General features: G+C 37.9%; 1 protein-coding gene across 20 annotated transcripts in view; it reads right to left on the bottom strand.

Annotated features, from left to right (window-relative positions):
* Positions 1-16,149, bottom strand: part of ATXN2 (ataxin 2) — a 136,998-nt gene that overhangs the window by 34,175 nt on the left and 86,674 nt on the right. For 17 of the 20 annotated variants that reach the window (XR_002648000.3, XR_002647999.3, XR_016387479.1 and 14 more), the window contains 4 exons: positions 12,737-13,038; positions 11,645-11,708; positions 10,869-11,021; positions 10,414-10,480 (listed from right to left, as the gene is read on the bottom strand). Coding sequence is in view for 13 of the 20 variants with exons in the window: in XM_022597870.3 (XP_022453578.1) it covers positions 10,414-10,480; positions 10,869-11,021; positions 11,645-11,708; positions 12,737-13,038 (586 nt within the window). In the remaining 7 variants the exon portion in view is untranslated. The remainder of the gene's footprint in view (positions 1-10,413; positions 10,481-10,868; positions 11,022-11,644; positions 11,709-12,736; positions 13,039-16,149) is intronic. The other 3 variants (XM_022597871.3, XM_022597862.3, XM_089894492.1) reach the window with 1 other exon arrangement.

Here is a 16,149-nt window from a genome sequence, read left to right on the forward strand (position 1 = left end):
GAAATGCAAAAAAAAAAGATTTCTGTAGTGTACGGAGAAGGTGCTATGACCGACTGAACATGTCAAAAGTGATTTGCGAAGTTTTGTGCTGGAGATTTCTTGCTGGATGATGCTCCACGGTCGGGTACATCAGTTGAGGTTGATAGTGATCAAATCGAGACATTAATTGAGAACAATCAACATTCTACCATGTGGAAGATAGCCGATACACTCAAAATGTCCACATCAAGTGATGAAAATCATTTGCACCAGCTTGGTTATGTGAATCGCTTTGATGCTTGGGTTCCATATAGGTTAGGTGAAAAAAAACCTCCTTGACTGTATTTCTGCATGTGATTCTCTACTTGAACATAATGAAAACGTTCTGCTTTTAAAACAAATTGTGACGGGCGATGAAAAGGAGATACTGTACAATAATGTGGAATGGAAGAGATCGTTGGGCAAACAAAATGAAGCACCACTAACTACACCAAAGGCCAGTCTTCATCCAAAGAAGGTGATGTTGTGTAAATGGTGGGATTGGAAGGGAGTCCTCTATTATGAGCTCCTTCTGGAAAACTAAACGATTAATTCCAACAACTACTACTCTCAATTAGACCAACTGAAAGCAGCACTCGACGAAAAGCGTCTGGAATTAGTCAACAGAAAAGGTGTAATCTTCCATCAGGATAACACAAGACCACATGTTTCTTTGATGACCAGGCAAAAACTGTTTCAGCTTGGCTGGGAAGTTCTGATTTATCTGTTGTATTCATCAGACATTGCACCTTTGGACTTCCATTTATTTCGGTTTTTACAAAGTTCTCTTAATGGAAAAAAATTTTAATTCCCTCAAAGACTGTAAAAGGCACCTGGTACAGTTCTTTGCTCAAAAAGGTAGTAAGTTTTGGGAAGCTGGAATTATGAAGTTGCCTGAAAAACGGCAGAAGGCAGTGGAACAAAATGGTGAATATGTTGTTCCAATAAAGTTCTTGGTAAAAATGAAAAAATGTGTTTTTTCAAAAAATAAATTTATTTTATTTAATTTATTTTTGGCTGCATTGGGTCCTAGTTGCTGCGTGCTGGCTTTCTCTAGTTGCAGTGAGCGGGGGCTACTCTTCGTTGTGGTGCACGGCCTTCTCACTGTGGTGGCTTCTCTTGTTGCAAGCACAGGCTCTAGAGTGCAGGCTCAGTAGTTGTGGCGCACGTGCCTAGCTGCTCCGTGGTATGTGGGATCTTCCCGGACCAGGGATCTAACCCGTGTCCCCCGCACAGGCAGGCAGATTCTCAACCATTTGGGCCACTGGGGAAGTCCCTGTGTCTTATTTTTACTTAAAAAACGAAGGAACTTTTTGGCCAAGACAATAGAAGCTGGCCTTTGAAAAGGTCAATAAGTCTCTAACAAGACTGATCAATAAAAATGGGGGAAAAGACATAAATTATCAATACCAGAAGTGAAAGAGCATCACTACAGATCCTAAAGACATTAAAAAGATAAAGGAATATTATGAACAACTTTATGCCATTAAATCTGGTAAATTAGATGAGATGGCCAGCATTAACTTGGTATCAAGATCCTACAAAGACAATACACAGCAAACTACAGACCAACATCCACCATGAACACAGACAAAAACCTCTTTAATAAAATACTATGACTATGAAGTCATATCCAGGAAAACATATAAAGATAGTACACCATGACTAAGCGTATAAATGGGGTGCCAGGAATGCAAAGCTGGTTCGATATTCAAAAATCAATCGGACTTCCCTGGTGGCGCAGCAGTTAAGAATCCACTGCCAATGCAGGGGACACCGGCTTGAGCCCTGGACCGGGAAGATCCCCCATGTCGCAGAGCAACTAAGCCCGTGTGCCACAACTACTGAGCCTGTGCTCCAGAGCCTGCGAGCCACAACTACTGAGCCTGCATGCCACAACTACTGAAGCCTGCATGCCTATAGCCCATGCTCTGCAACATGAGAAGCCACCGCAACCAGAAGCCTGCGCACTGCCATGAAGAGAAGTCCCCGCTCGCTGCAACTAGAGAAAGCCTACATGTGCATCAACGAAGACCCAACACAGCCACAAATAAATAAATAAATTTATTTTTTAAAAAAAAAGCCACTGAAGTGTTCAATTAAAAAAAAGCAATGTAACTCTTCAAAATAACACAGCAAATCAGAAAAACCATATGATCAGCATAAGAGATGCTGAAGTATTTGACACAATTCAATAACCATTCATCACTAAAAAACAAAACGAAACAAAAAACATCCTCAGCAAGTTATGAATTGAAACCACAACTAACACTATACCAAAGGGTGAAAGATACTGTTTCACCCCTAAGATCAGGGGCATGGTAAGGAATGCATCCCTTCTATGCAGTAAGCAATGTATTAAAAGACCCAGCCAGTGCAGTACGGTAAAAAAAAAGACAGATATACTGACTGGATTATGACTGTGTACGAAGAAAAGTCTAAGTAAGTCTAAAAAGAAGCTATTTGAAACAACAGATGGGTTTAGCAAAGTGGCAAGACACAAGGTTGATAGTAAAAAATCTAGTCTATCCCGATATACTAGGTAAACAAATGCTGAAAAATTTACAACGCCATAAAAAATATGAAGTACTAAGTGATAAATTTAGTAAACAAATGCAAAACTTATACAATGAAAACTACAAAATATTGGTGAAATTGAACACTTAAATAAATGGAGAAATACAACATGCTTGTGGATTGGAAAATTAAATATTGTTAAATGGGGTCAATTCCCCCACAAACTGATCTTCAGATACAGACACATATAATTCCAAGCTGATTCTACAGTTTATTTGGAAATGTAAAGAACCTAGAATACCTAGAACAATTTTAACAAATATGACTAAAACTGGAGGACTTCCATGAACTGATTCTAAGATTTATTATAAAGTAACAATAATCAAAAAGCGAGTACTGGCATGAGGATACACAGATAAACACAACAAAATAGTTCAGGAATAGATCACACATATACAGACAACTGAATTCTATGAAGATGACAAGATAACAGCAAAACAGAGGCTGGTGTTGGGAAAACTGGATATACATACATGGCAAAAAAAAAACAACAACGAACTGCAACATTTACCTCATGCCCTACACAAAAACTAACTTCAGGTCGATCACACACCTAATTGTAAAAGCTAAGACTTGTATTAAACTTCTGGAAGAGGGCTTCCCTGGTGGCGCAGTGGTTGAGAGTCTGCCTGCCAATGCAGGGGACACGGGTTCATGCCCTGGTCCGGGAAGATCCCACATGCCGCAGAGCGCCTAAGCCCATGAGCCATGGCCGCTGAGCCTGCGCATCCGGAGCCTGTGCTCCGCAATGGGAAAGGCCACAACACTGAGAGGTCCGCGTAACACACACACAAAAAAACAAAAACAAACTTCTGGAAGAAACATAAAAATATTCACAACCTGGGGCAGGCAAAGGCTTCTTAGTTATGATATAAGAAAGCATGAATCATAAGAGAAAAACATGATAAATGGGACTTCATCAAAATAAACAACACAGGCTCTTTGAAAATATTCATAATACCTATACCTGATAAAGGATTTGTATCCAGAATATATAAATAACGGTTACAATTAATAGTAAGAAAACAAACCAAAAGTACATAAAGGAAAAAAATTTGGACACTTTGCAAAAGAAGACTGACAGCCAATAAACACATGAAAAGATGTTCACAATCAGTAATCATTAAAGAAATGCACATTAAAACCACAGTGAGGTAGCGTAACACACTCATCAGATGGGCTAAAATTAAGAAGGCAGACAAGGGACTTCCCTGGTGGTGCAGTGGATAGGACTCCGTGCTCCCAATGCAGACGGCCTGGGTTCGATCCATGGTCAGGGAACTAGATCCCACATGCATGCCGCAACTAAGAGTTCACATGCCACAACTAAGGAACTGGCGAGCCACAACTAAGGAGCCCAGCCCACGAGTTGCAACTAAGGAGCCCGCAAGCTGCAACTAAGGAGCCCACCTGCCACAACTAAGACCTGGTGCAACCAGATAAATAAATAAATAAATAAGCCAGAAAATTGTTGGCAAGGATGCAAAGCAACTGTAACTCTCATACATGGCTGATCAGTTGAAATGTAAAATGACACAATCACTTTGGAAAACAATTTACCAGTTTATTAATTTAAAATTGCATTCACACCATACAACTCAAAAATTCTAGTTCTAGATATTTAACCAAGAGAAATGAAAGCAAATGTTCACACAAACACTTGTACAAAAATGTTCTTAACAGCTTTATTCAGAACAGCCAGAAACAGAAAATAATACAAATACCAATCAACTGGTAATGGGTAAACTGTGGTATGATCATAAAAATGGAATGCTCTTCAGCAATGAAAAGGAATAAACGGATACAGATGATAATATGAAATATTCTCAAATTATGATGTTGTTTAAGCCAGACACACAAAATACAATACACGATTCCATTTATTAAATACAAAATATCTAGAAAAGTCAAATCTAATCTACAGTAAGAGAAAGTAGAACAGTGGTTGCCTAGAGTGGGTGGCACTGGAGTAGAGTTTTCATCAAAATGTACACTTAAAAGAAAGACATTTTGTTGTATGTAAATTACAGAACCATAAAACTGGTTAAAAATTTTAAATAGCCATTTGGAACAAGATAAACTGGATTCATACCTTATACGGTGTATAAGGTAATTTCCAAATCAATCAGAAATTTAAATGTAAAAAAGAGGGAGTTATATAAATTCTAGAAAGCATATGAATTCTTTCACTACACATGAGTGGGCAAAAATCTTAAAAACCATAAACCAAAAAATCAAAAGGTAAATCACAGGAGAAAATCATAACACTTCTAGGAAAAAAACCACCACAGGAGAAAATCTTTGCAACCCTGGAGTATGCAAATATAGGAAACAAAAACACAACCATAGAAAAAAAATTGATCAAATGGACTCCAAAATGAATAAATAAGCCATAGACTACAAGAAAATGTTTGAAATACAGAAAAAGGAATTATGTTCACCCATACTCCTACAACTCAGTAAGATAACTCAATTAAAAAAAGTATAAGGAAAATCTTGATACAGTGATATATAGTAATTTCTAGGAATATGATGTCTTCAAACAAAAAAAACTCATGAGTGCAGAACAGTACATATAGTGTGCTTCGTTTTGTGTATGAGGGAAGAAAAATAAATGTCAACAAGGATGCCATGACAATTTAATGAGGAAAGAACAATCGTTTCAACCAATGGTGCTGGGATAACTGGATATCCACATGCAAAAGAATGAATGTGGACCCCATCCTCATACCATACACAAAATCTACCTCAGAATGTATCACCAACCTAAATGTTAGAGCTGAACTATAAAACTCTTAGAAGAAATCACAGTATATCTTTGTGACCTTGAGTCAGGAAATGGTTTCTTAGTATGACACCAAAAGCAAAAGCAACAACAAAAATACAAATAAATCGAAGTTCCATCAAAATTAAAAAACTTCTGTGCTGCAAAGGACACCATCAAGCAAGTAAAAAGACAACCCATAAAATAGAGAAAATACCTGTAAATCCTGTATCTGATAAAAGATGTGTATACAGACTATAATAAGAACTCTTACAACTCAGTGATTAAGAGACAAATAACTTAAAAACTAGGTCAAATATGTGAATAAACATTTCTCCAGAGAAGATATGCAAATGGTCAATGAACACATGAAAATATGTTCAACATCATCAGTCACTAGGGAAATACAAATCAAAACCATAATGAAATACTATTTTATAACCACTAGGATTATAACAGACAACAAGTGCTGGTGAGGATGTGGAGAAATTAGGACCTTGTACACTACTGGTAGGAATAAAAAATGGTGCAGCCACTCTGGAAAACAGTGTGGCAGTTTCAACACTGCTTCCACTCCAAGAGAAATGAAAACATAAGTCCACACAAAAACTGTACACTAATGTTCAGCATTATTTCACAATAGTCAAAAGTGGGAACAACCCAAAGAAGCATCAACTGATGAATGAATGGATAAAGTGTGGTATCTACACAATGGAATATTATTCATCCATAAAAAGGAATGAAGTACTGATATATGCTCCAACATGGATAAACCTTGAAAACATTATGCTAAGTGAAAGAACCCAGTCACAAAGACTGCATTCAATATGATTTCATTCATATGAAATATCCAGAACCGGCAAATCTATAGAGAAAGGAAGGTAGATCAGCATGTCTAGGGTATGAGTGTATATGCGCATGGGGTGGGAGGGGAACAATTACTAAAAGGTATGAGGTTTCTTTTTGGAGTGATGGAAATGTTTTAAAATTGACTGTGGTGATGATTGGGCAACTCTGAGAATATCTTAAAACCCACCGAACTGTATACTTCAAAGGGATGAATTTTATGGCATTCGAATTACAGTTGACCCTTGAACAATAGAAGTTTGAACTGTGTGGGTCACTTATACGCAGATTTTTTTCAACAGTAAGTACTACAGCACTAAACGATACACTGTTGGTTGATCTAGAACTGCGGACATGGAGGACTGACTATAAATTATATTCAGTTTTTGACTGCACAGAGGGTCAGTGTCCCTAACCCCTGGGTTGTTCAAAGATCAACTATATATCCTAAATAGAACCATTAAAAAAAAAATAGAACGGATTATTTGCCAAGAAATAAATGTATACTTGCAAAAATAGACACTGTAAGGATATATAGAAAGTAACTTTAAATGATCACCTGCTGGTGATGGAAGGGATGATCCACATCTGGGATGGAAGTGATGAGGAAAGGACAAATGAAGAGACTGGGATGAAAGCAAGACTTCTCTGAATAATTTTTTTTTTTTTTTGGCGATACGTGGGCCTCTCACTGTTGTGGCCTCTCCTGTTGCGGAGCACAGGCTCTGGACGCGCAGGCTCAGCGGCCGTGGCTCACAGGCCCAGCCGCTCCGTGGCACGTGGGATCTTCCCGGACCGGGGCACGAACCCGCGTCCCCTGCATCAGCAGGCGGAGTCCCAACCACTGCACCACCAGGGAAGCCCTGAATAATCTTTTTATGTAATTTCCACTTTGAAAATATATATTTCACACATAAAAAACAAAATTAATTTAAAAAACTATCCTTACAAATGATAACGAACTCAATCAGATTAACCTACCTATGTGTCAAACTGCTGACATAACTCAGTGACTACAGAAAATGGTATTTTGGAAGTAACAAGGGTAGCAACTCCTGACTCTGAAAATTGGCACTTAAAGAATTCTTAGTGAAATAGATACCAAAGAAATCTTAAATTTTATTCTGTAGTCCAGGAGTTAGACAACAAATAGTTTGGAAACATCTAATACACATTATAGGAAAATGTAAATAAGCCAGCCTCTAAGATGGCCCCCAACAATCCCGCCACCTGGTATTCACACCCTTATGCAGTCCCCTCCCACAAGCACCAGATTTGCTCTGCTTGATCTATATAGCAAATGACAGAAGTTAAGATACGTCACTTCCAAGGTTAGATTGTTAAACAAACTGTAGCTTCCATTTAGGTCAGTTTCCCTCTGAATACTCATTGTGGGAGAAGCCAGCTGTCATGTTATAACCAGAACTATCCTGCCAACAGCTCTGAATCTGGAAGCAGATCCACCAGCCCCAGTTCAGATAACCACTGCTCTAGCCAACATCTTGTCTGCAACTTAAGAGACTCTAAGGCAGAACCACTTAGCTAAGTAGCTCCTGGATTCCTGACCCTCAGAAACTAAGTGAAATAATATATGTTTGTTGTTTTAGGCAGCTAAGCTTTGTGGTAATTTGTTCAAAGACAGATATTATTAACTCAATAGCGATGAATATATCCAATGACCAGAAAATGGTTTCTAATTACTATTTCCCAGCAAAGAGAATGAGGGTTGCTTGGAGGATTACTGATCCAGGTCTAAAGTCAGAAGAAGATTAGCCTGAGACATCAAATTTGTAGCAGAAAGGAAGCTATCAGAGACAAATGAGTAGTACCCAAAGGACACGGGAGCCAACCTGAGGGATTAGCATCGATCAAAGATGGGACAATGGGAGCAGCAAAAAGAAAATAACTGACTGAAATACAATGAATATATAAAATTATATGAAAATCCATGTATTCATAACTTTCCCGTACAAACTATTTCAGGATACCTAAACAGCCCTTGTTAAAAAGAACAGTCCCTTACAGAATGATTCTAGCTAATAAATGGAGAAGAAATACTAGAAATTGAGAAATCGCTGTTTTCAAACTCCTAATTACAGTGATTTCCAAAGTATGGCCCTGTACCAGCAGGATCACTAGGGAATTGGTTTTTTTATAAATTGCACTAGAAAAGTAAATTCTCAGGCTATGCCCCAAACCTACTGTATTAGAAATCCTGGGGATGGGGCCAAGCAATTGGTGTTTTTAACAAACTCTCTAAGTGATTCTAATGTACACTAAAATTTGAGAACCACAGCCCAATGAAAAGGTGATGTTACGTATCAATCATTAATGAATTAGATGAAAGACTAATAGAAAACTTTACGATTGGGGAGGGGAGGATCAGGCTATCACCACCTGAGCCCTTAATAAATCTTACCATAACTCAAAGTAGGACCAGATATTGTACAGCTCTCGAATGATCCAATATAGAGTACTCACAAATATCTATCAAGTATTCTTATCTCTTCCCGTAAAAAAGTTAAACCTGAATGTAAACAATGACATCACAAGAAGTAAAGAGACAAATCTAGAATACAGGACATGCTACATAATAATTGGTTTCTGCCACAAAGCAACAGCAGCGGTAAAAACAGCAGGGGAACTACAAAGACATGTAACAAATATAATAATATGAAGATCTTATTTTGATCCGTATTCAAAACAAACGGACTGTAAAAATATATTCTTGGCCCAGTCAGGATAATCTGATTATGATGGTTATTAGATGATAAAAAGAAATTACTGTTTATTTTTATAAAGTGTGATAACAGACTCTGGCTATCTAACAAAAATGTCCATACTTTTATATATGATACACACGTATGTATGCAGAAATGAAAAAGTATGTAGAAATGAAATGGCAAGTCCTCAGAATAAGACTAACCCTGTAACTAGATAACTTTAAATGATCTAAGGTAGAGTTCTTCCAATAGGTTCCAGTGTTCTAAGGAAAGATAAAGGATATCATACTTTTTTTTTTTTTGGCTGCACCACACAGCTTGTGGGATCTTAGTTCCCTGACCCGGGACTGAACCTGCGCCCCCTGCATTGGAAGCGCAGAGTCTTAACCACTGGACTGCCAGGGAAGTCCCGGAAGCAACTTAAATTTAAATGTCCATCAACAGATGAATGGATAAGGAAGATGGGGCATATAGACAATGGAATATTACTCAGCCATAAAAAAGAATGAAATAATGCCATTTGCATCAACATGGATGAACCCAGAGATTATCATACTAATGGTGAAGGAAGTCAGGCAGAGAAAGACAAATATCATACGATACCATGTATATGAGCCTAAAATATGACACAAACGAACTTATTTACAAAACAAACGGACTCACAGACACAGAAAATAAACTATGGTCACCAAAGGGGAATGCGGTGGGGACACATGAGGCGCCTGGGACTGGCTGATACAAACTACCATATATGAGACAGACAACACAGGGAACTCCAGTCAATACCTTGCAATAAACTATAATGGAAAAGAAAAAAAGGAGTGAAATTTGCGTGATGGGGCTAATTACTGGGCACTGAGAAATGACTTTACTATATAAACCATTCTACTTTCTATTCTCAATAAAATTATAGCAAATAATTGCTCTCAATTACCTAAATGGCAAAAGAGGGGAACCCTTTAGCATTTTTCAACATTAAGAAATTACCTTTTAAGATAAATATGTGTTTTTTTTCTATGAAGGCTCTTCTACACAGAGAATACTAGATTATACAACACTCTCATTTTAAAGATGAGGAAACATTCCTCTAATAGCATTCTGATGGTTTCTGAAGTGAGCCATCTCTGCTCAAAAAGAAATTCTAAATTTTTGGGAAAAAAATCATATATTATATAAAATAAGAACGTCAGCAACTAGTTAATTAACGTAGCGAACCCTCTTTCCAAATTTAACATTGAAAACTTCAAAATTAAATCACTTTTTGTGAAGAGGATCCTGAAATTCACGACTGATGGGTATTTTCTCCTCCTGTTTTTGTTCATAAAAATGCATCTAAATACCTGATGTAACGTTGAGCAACAGAAGTCAATGAACAGCTTCATTGAAAGTCAAAACTGAACCACAAATATTTATTCATTATAAACTGAGTTATTTAATTCATGCAGCATGCAAACTACAAGCAAATACAGGCAGGATTATTCTCACCTTTACCTGCTCTATATGTCTTGGCTTGATTGACGGGCATGGGCGTCATAGGTATAGGATATAAAGGCTTAAGGGAATAAAAAAAACAAAAACAAAAACTGAAGATTAGGCTCTCAAGATAGTAAGAATGTATTTTATCACTCTCTCTTAGTTGCATATTGCTAGAGAGCTAGCTCTGAGGTTTCCTGATTCTTTATGAGTCATTAAAAAATAAAATCACACCCACAGCTAAAAGGACAAACCCCAAACTACAGTAAATCTAAATCATATTTCTTACCAGAAACATTCTCAGATTTAGGTCCTTAAACTAACAACACACCACACTGCAAGCTTCCACTTTTTAAATACCTCTGTTATACCATCACTGCCTCAAATCACTGCATACCTACAGAGTGTTTGGTGTCAAATACAAATAACTTAGAGAGGGTAAATGAACACCAAATTCTATGACTTACTTGCACTCCTGGGCTCACTGGGACTGGATACATCATATTTGGTGCAAAACAAACAGGTTGAGTATAAACTGGAGTTGGCTGCTGATGACCCACCATAGATGGGCTAGGTTGTGCTTGAGGACGAGGCGAAGTTGGGGTGGTAGAAGGCTTTGGCTACAAAAACAAAAATCAACTACCTTCAGGTGAAAAGCTAACCATTACTGCAATTTGAGGACTGATTGCCCCCATCTTTCTCAGTTTTACTCACTGTTGATAAGCAGTACCGCTTAATGAAAACATCTCACAGAAAATAAACTTCCACACGTTTCAAATAAAAGAAAAAAATACTTGGTTATGTTACCAATAACCAAGTATTACTGGTTGATTAATGTTACCAATTAATCAACAATGCTATTAAAAACAGCAGTGGTGATTTTTAAGGAACTGGAGACTGTTTTTAAAAATTAAAAATTAAACACATCATCCTACAAAGTCAGTAGAATAATAACTGTATATCTGTGAACCTGAGAGCCTCATTGTCCAACCATCTTCAAATTCTGAGTCAGAAAGATTAAAAAATTTGCCCCAGACCACATCTAATTGATGACAAAACTAGCATTTTTCCCTATGGCTCAAAAATATTCATTAATGACTACAGAAGAAAAAAGAACTTAAACTAAAAGTTGTTTTAGCATACTATAACTGAATTTAGATGGCAGGAATGGGAAAGGGAATATTACTACAAATAATTTTTTTTTTAAGAGGCTAGATTACTTCAAAGAGAGAGAAAAACTTACCTGAGAAAAGGAACGAGGGTTGAACTCCTTCGCATTGGGATTCAACGTTGATTTCCTCACTTGCCTACACCGGAAAAAAAATAAAGCCCAGTGAAATCTGCATGGAACTTATGCTACTGTAAAGTCTTTTATACCTGACAGTTTTTTTAAAATTGCTAAACATTTAAACAATTCTCACTAGAAGATCACTAACTCTCTTAATTAAAACACACATATACATAATTACTAGCCAAAAAAGGACAAATTTTTTAAAAAGTGTAATACAAATGGTTCTCTCAAAAGCAATCAACAAAACTTAAACTGAAAAGACAGTAGCCCCTTATAAAATATCCATAAAAGCAATCCTTAATATACCAATTCTCTAGCATGCAGTATTTTTTATGTGATAAATTGTTTCCTATATGAAATATCTTGGGAAAAACCATGATTCTAACAAAAAATTTTTGCCTCAAATTAAGAATAAGTGCTCCTTGACTTACCAATATTTGCATTCCAAAAGTTCATCTGTAACTGGGTTGTATGGAACCCAGAACAAATAAATCAATGGTGGTGTGGTTAGGTTCCGAGACTAGCCCACAAAAGCCCATTTAATTGATAATATATTGGATGTGCAGAATTAATTCTATTTTAACAAATCTAACTATTAACTAAAACTTTTTTTTTTTTTTTTTGATGGAAAACACATTGAATTCCAAGTAGGGGCACCAGAGACTTCTCTCTCTTCTTGGCAGTGTAAGTTCTTAGTCGAGTAGCACAGCCAGGAGGTGGGTACTGACTAGCATACAGGGGATATCAGTCCCAAAGCCAGTGATTTTTCAACTCCCTGTACATTTATAAATAAGCCATTCTTAATTTATGCATAGGGTTTTTTTGCCACAGGGTGAAAAAACGATGGAGGAGGGAAGAAGAGTATAGGGTGCAATGACCTAAATGACTTAAGACGTCATTTGTTTAGACCAGTTTTTTCTTAAGTTGAGAGCTACTTACAAAGCAGTCTAAAAGTCTAGATAGATTCTTGAGTTGGAAGCCTTCTGGACACCTTAAGGAAAAGTTAAGTAAGTAACAGGCGTGCTAAATTCCAGGTTTACTCACTCAGCTGCATCTTTCTTCTCCTCTTTATCATCTTTCTCTTGTTTACATCCTGGACTGGAAGTCTGAACCCCTTGGGATGTGACCTCAGGTCCCCTCTTGTGCTCCGTGTTATTGAGGATTGAAGGGGAAATGCTGGGACTGCTCGGCTTGCTGCTGCCACTGGTGCAGTTGCTGCTATTTTCAATGAAAGAATCCTTAGCATTTGGTTCAATTTTGTCTTTGATCAAATCTCTTGATTTTTCTCCCTCTCTATTTTTGTTTAGCAGCTGATCCATAGATTCAGAAGTAGAACTTGGCTGTAACTAAATAAAGGAAATAATTATACTTAAATATTTTAAATAACTCTAGTAATCAATTTTTTTCCATGAGCACAAACTGAATAAGGCTTTTTTCGAACTTTACGAGTAATGTTTTCATTATAAGGCAACAATAACAAAATGTCTATACAACACAACTACAGCCATCCAAGCACTAAAATGTCCCAGCCTGAAAAGTTAAATATTTACTGAGTGCATACCATGTGTCAGAAATTGTGTGTGCTAGGAATGGAAATATGAAATAGTTCCTATCCTCCCAAAGCTTTCCATCTGGATGAGATCAGACACTTGACAAACTGGGGTAAATGCTATAGGATCCCATGGCAAAAAGCAACTCACGGAAAGAGAAGGCTTCTCCAATGGAAATGTCATCTAGTCTAAAGTGTGAAAGATGTTGGGGGTTTGCGGGGGAGTTTGGAAAAGGGACTAATAGTCTAAGTACAAGAAACAGCATGTTTAAAGACCCATAGGAAAGGGAGAAGATGGCCCCGCTGTGGAACAGAAAAGTACTGGCGGGCACAAGATGAGTCAAGAAATGACAAATTCACCCAGGAGGAGCGAGATGATAAAGGAACTTGAAAGCTAGGTTAAGAACTCTTTTAGTTCTCAGGATAATGAGAAGTCACTGAAGAATTTTAAGCAGGTACAGACTGAGAAGATTTATAGTTCACAAAGATGAGCACAGCAGCTTTGTGGAAAATGAACTGCAGGAAGCCAAGTAAGAGTGTAGAGAGACCATTATGGCGGCTGGACTAAGACCTGGGCTTGACCTTGAGAAGTGGTGAGGTGGAAAGTCTGAAGTAGGTGGATTCAAAGGGAGACCTGGCTAGACATGTAGGTCAGTTAGACCTTGTAACCCATAAAGGAAACCACAAAACAGAAGCACCAACAAGAAGACCAGAAGACAAAAACGTTAGTAAAATAAGTGGTGGGGTTTTACAGTTTGCAGACCAGAAGCAGTCAATGCTACTACTGTCTGATGATGATTTAAGATGCCCTACTCCACAGAAGAAAGAAAACAGGAATAGCTGAAGGAAATGACAAGAAAAAGAGAAGAAAAGGGCAGCAAGTAGAAGGAGCCATGGTGGAAATGAGAATAAATCCAAGCAGCAGCCCTAGGCAGTGAGAATAAGCTAAAGAGCAATTGTGCAGCAGAAGGGGCTGCAAGACTAGAGAGACAAACTACCTCCTCAGCCCCAGGAAAGGCGGACCACTGTCAAATTCTCACTACCGGAGCCCTTGGTATCCTGGCAAGCAGCAACACACATCTCAGGGGCTTCTCAAGCTTCACTGCATCACCAATATAGTTATAAAGTAGTTGACAGCAGAAGGTGACGGCAGAAGGTGAAAGCAACATTTGGACACAGTGGGAGTTTAAGTCACAATATAGGTACTTAATGTTTAGTAGAGGCTATATGCGTAACGGACCAATTGTGTATTGCATAAAACTTTAAATATTTGTCACAAGGGTCTTTGAGCGAGGCAAAAATAAGGCTTCGGATGTTGTTATTCATATAATGGCAAACATACCTATAGTACTCACTATGGGTTGGACACTGTTCTAAACTATTTACAAACTCATTCATTCATTCATTGTAACAGCCCTATTTGATGTACATACTATTAGCGCAATCTTATAAATGAGGAAAATAAGGCACAATTATTCATGCTTTTGAACATTCTTCCGTATTTCCTATCTGCAATATACTAAACAAAAGAAAACTGAGATTATTCTCCTTTTTTTTTTTTTTTTGGCGTTACGTGGGCCTCTCACTGTTGTGGCCTCTCCCGTTGCGGAGCACAGGCTCCGGACATGCAGGCTCAGCGGCCATGGCTCAAGGGCCCAGCCGCTCCGTGGCATCTGGAATCTTCCTGGACTGGGACACGAACCTGTGTCCCCTGCATCGGCAGGCGGACTCTCAACACTGCGCCACTAGGGAAGCCCCTCCTTTTTATTTTTTCAAAATTGAACCACTGTTTCCTTTTATTGAGAAATAATTCATATGTAACATCGTATTAGTTGCAGATGTACGACACTGTGATTCAATATACGTATGTACTGCAAAATGATCAAAATGTCTAGTTAACAGCCATTAACCACACAGTTAAAAATGTTTTTCTTATGGTGGGAACTATGTAGACCTACTCTCTTAGCAACTTTCAAATATACCATACAGTATTATTGACTACAGTCACCATGCTGTACATTACTTCCCCATGACTTATTTATAACTGGAAGTTTGTGCCTTTTGACCACCTTCACTCATTTTGCTGCACCCACTGCCTCTGGCAACCACCAATCAGTACTGATGAGTCTGGGTTTTGTTTTGTTTTCTTTCTTTTTTTTAAGATTCCACAAATAAGTGAGATCATACAATATTTGAACTTCTCTGACTTATTTCACTTAGCATAATGCCCTCAAGGGCCATCCATGTTGTCAAAAATGGCAATTACTCTTCTTTTTTATGGCTGAAGAGTAATTCCATTGTGTGTGTGCATATACATGCAGATATCTTGCGAGTTAGTGTTTTCGCTTCCTTTGGATAAATACCCAGAAGTGGAACTGCTGGATCATATGATAGTTCTATTTTTAATTTTTTGAGGAACCTTCATACTGTTTTCCATAGTGGCTGCACCAATTTACCCACCAATAGTGCACAGAGGTTCCCCTTTCTCCACATCCTGGCCAGGACTTGTTATTTCTTGTTTTGTATTTTTGAGAATAGCTATTCTAACAGGTGTGAGATACCTCATTGTGGTTTTGTTTTTCTAAAATATTTATTTATTTATTTATTTGGCTGCATCGCGTTTTAGTTGTGACATGTGGGCTCTTTGTTATAGCGGGCAGGCTTCTCTCTATTTGTGGTGCACAGGCTTCGTTGCCCCACAGCATATGGGATCTCAGTTCCCTGACCAGGGATTAAACCTACATCCCCTGCATTGGAAGGCAGACTCTTAACCACTGGACCACCAGCGAAGTCCCCTCATTGTGGTTTTGATGTACGTTTCCTTAATAATTACATTTCCTTAATAATGTCCTTAATAATTAGTGAGGACCTTTTCACGGACCCGTCGGCCATCTTTACATCTTCTTTG

The sequence above is a fragment of the Delphinapterus leucas genome, chromosome 14, assembly GCF_059928025.1.
Source record: "Delphinapterus leucas isolate spDelLeu-1000000601 "Yukka" chromosome 14, BTC_Dleu_Yukka2, whole genome shotgun sequence".
NCBI lineage: Eukaryota > Metazoa > Chordata > Mammalia > Artiodactyla > Monodontidae > Delphinapterus > Delphinapterus leucas.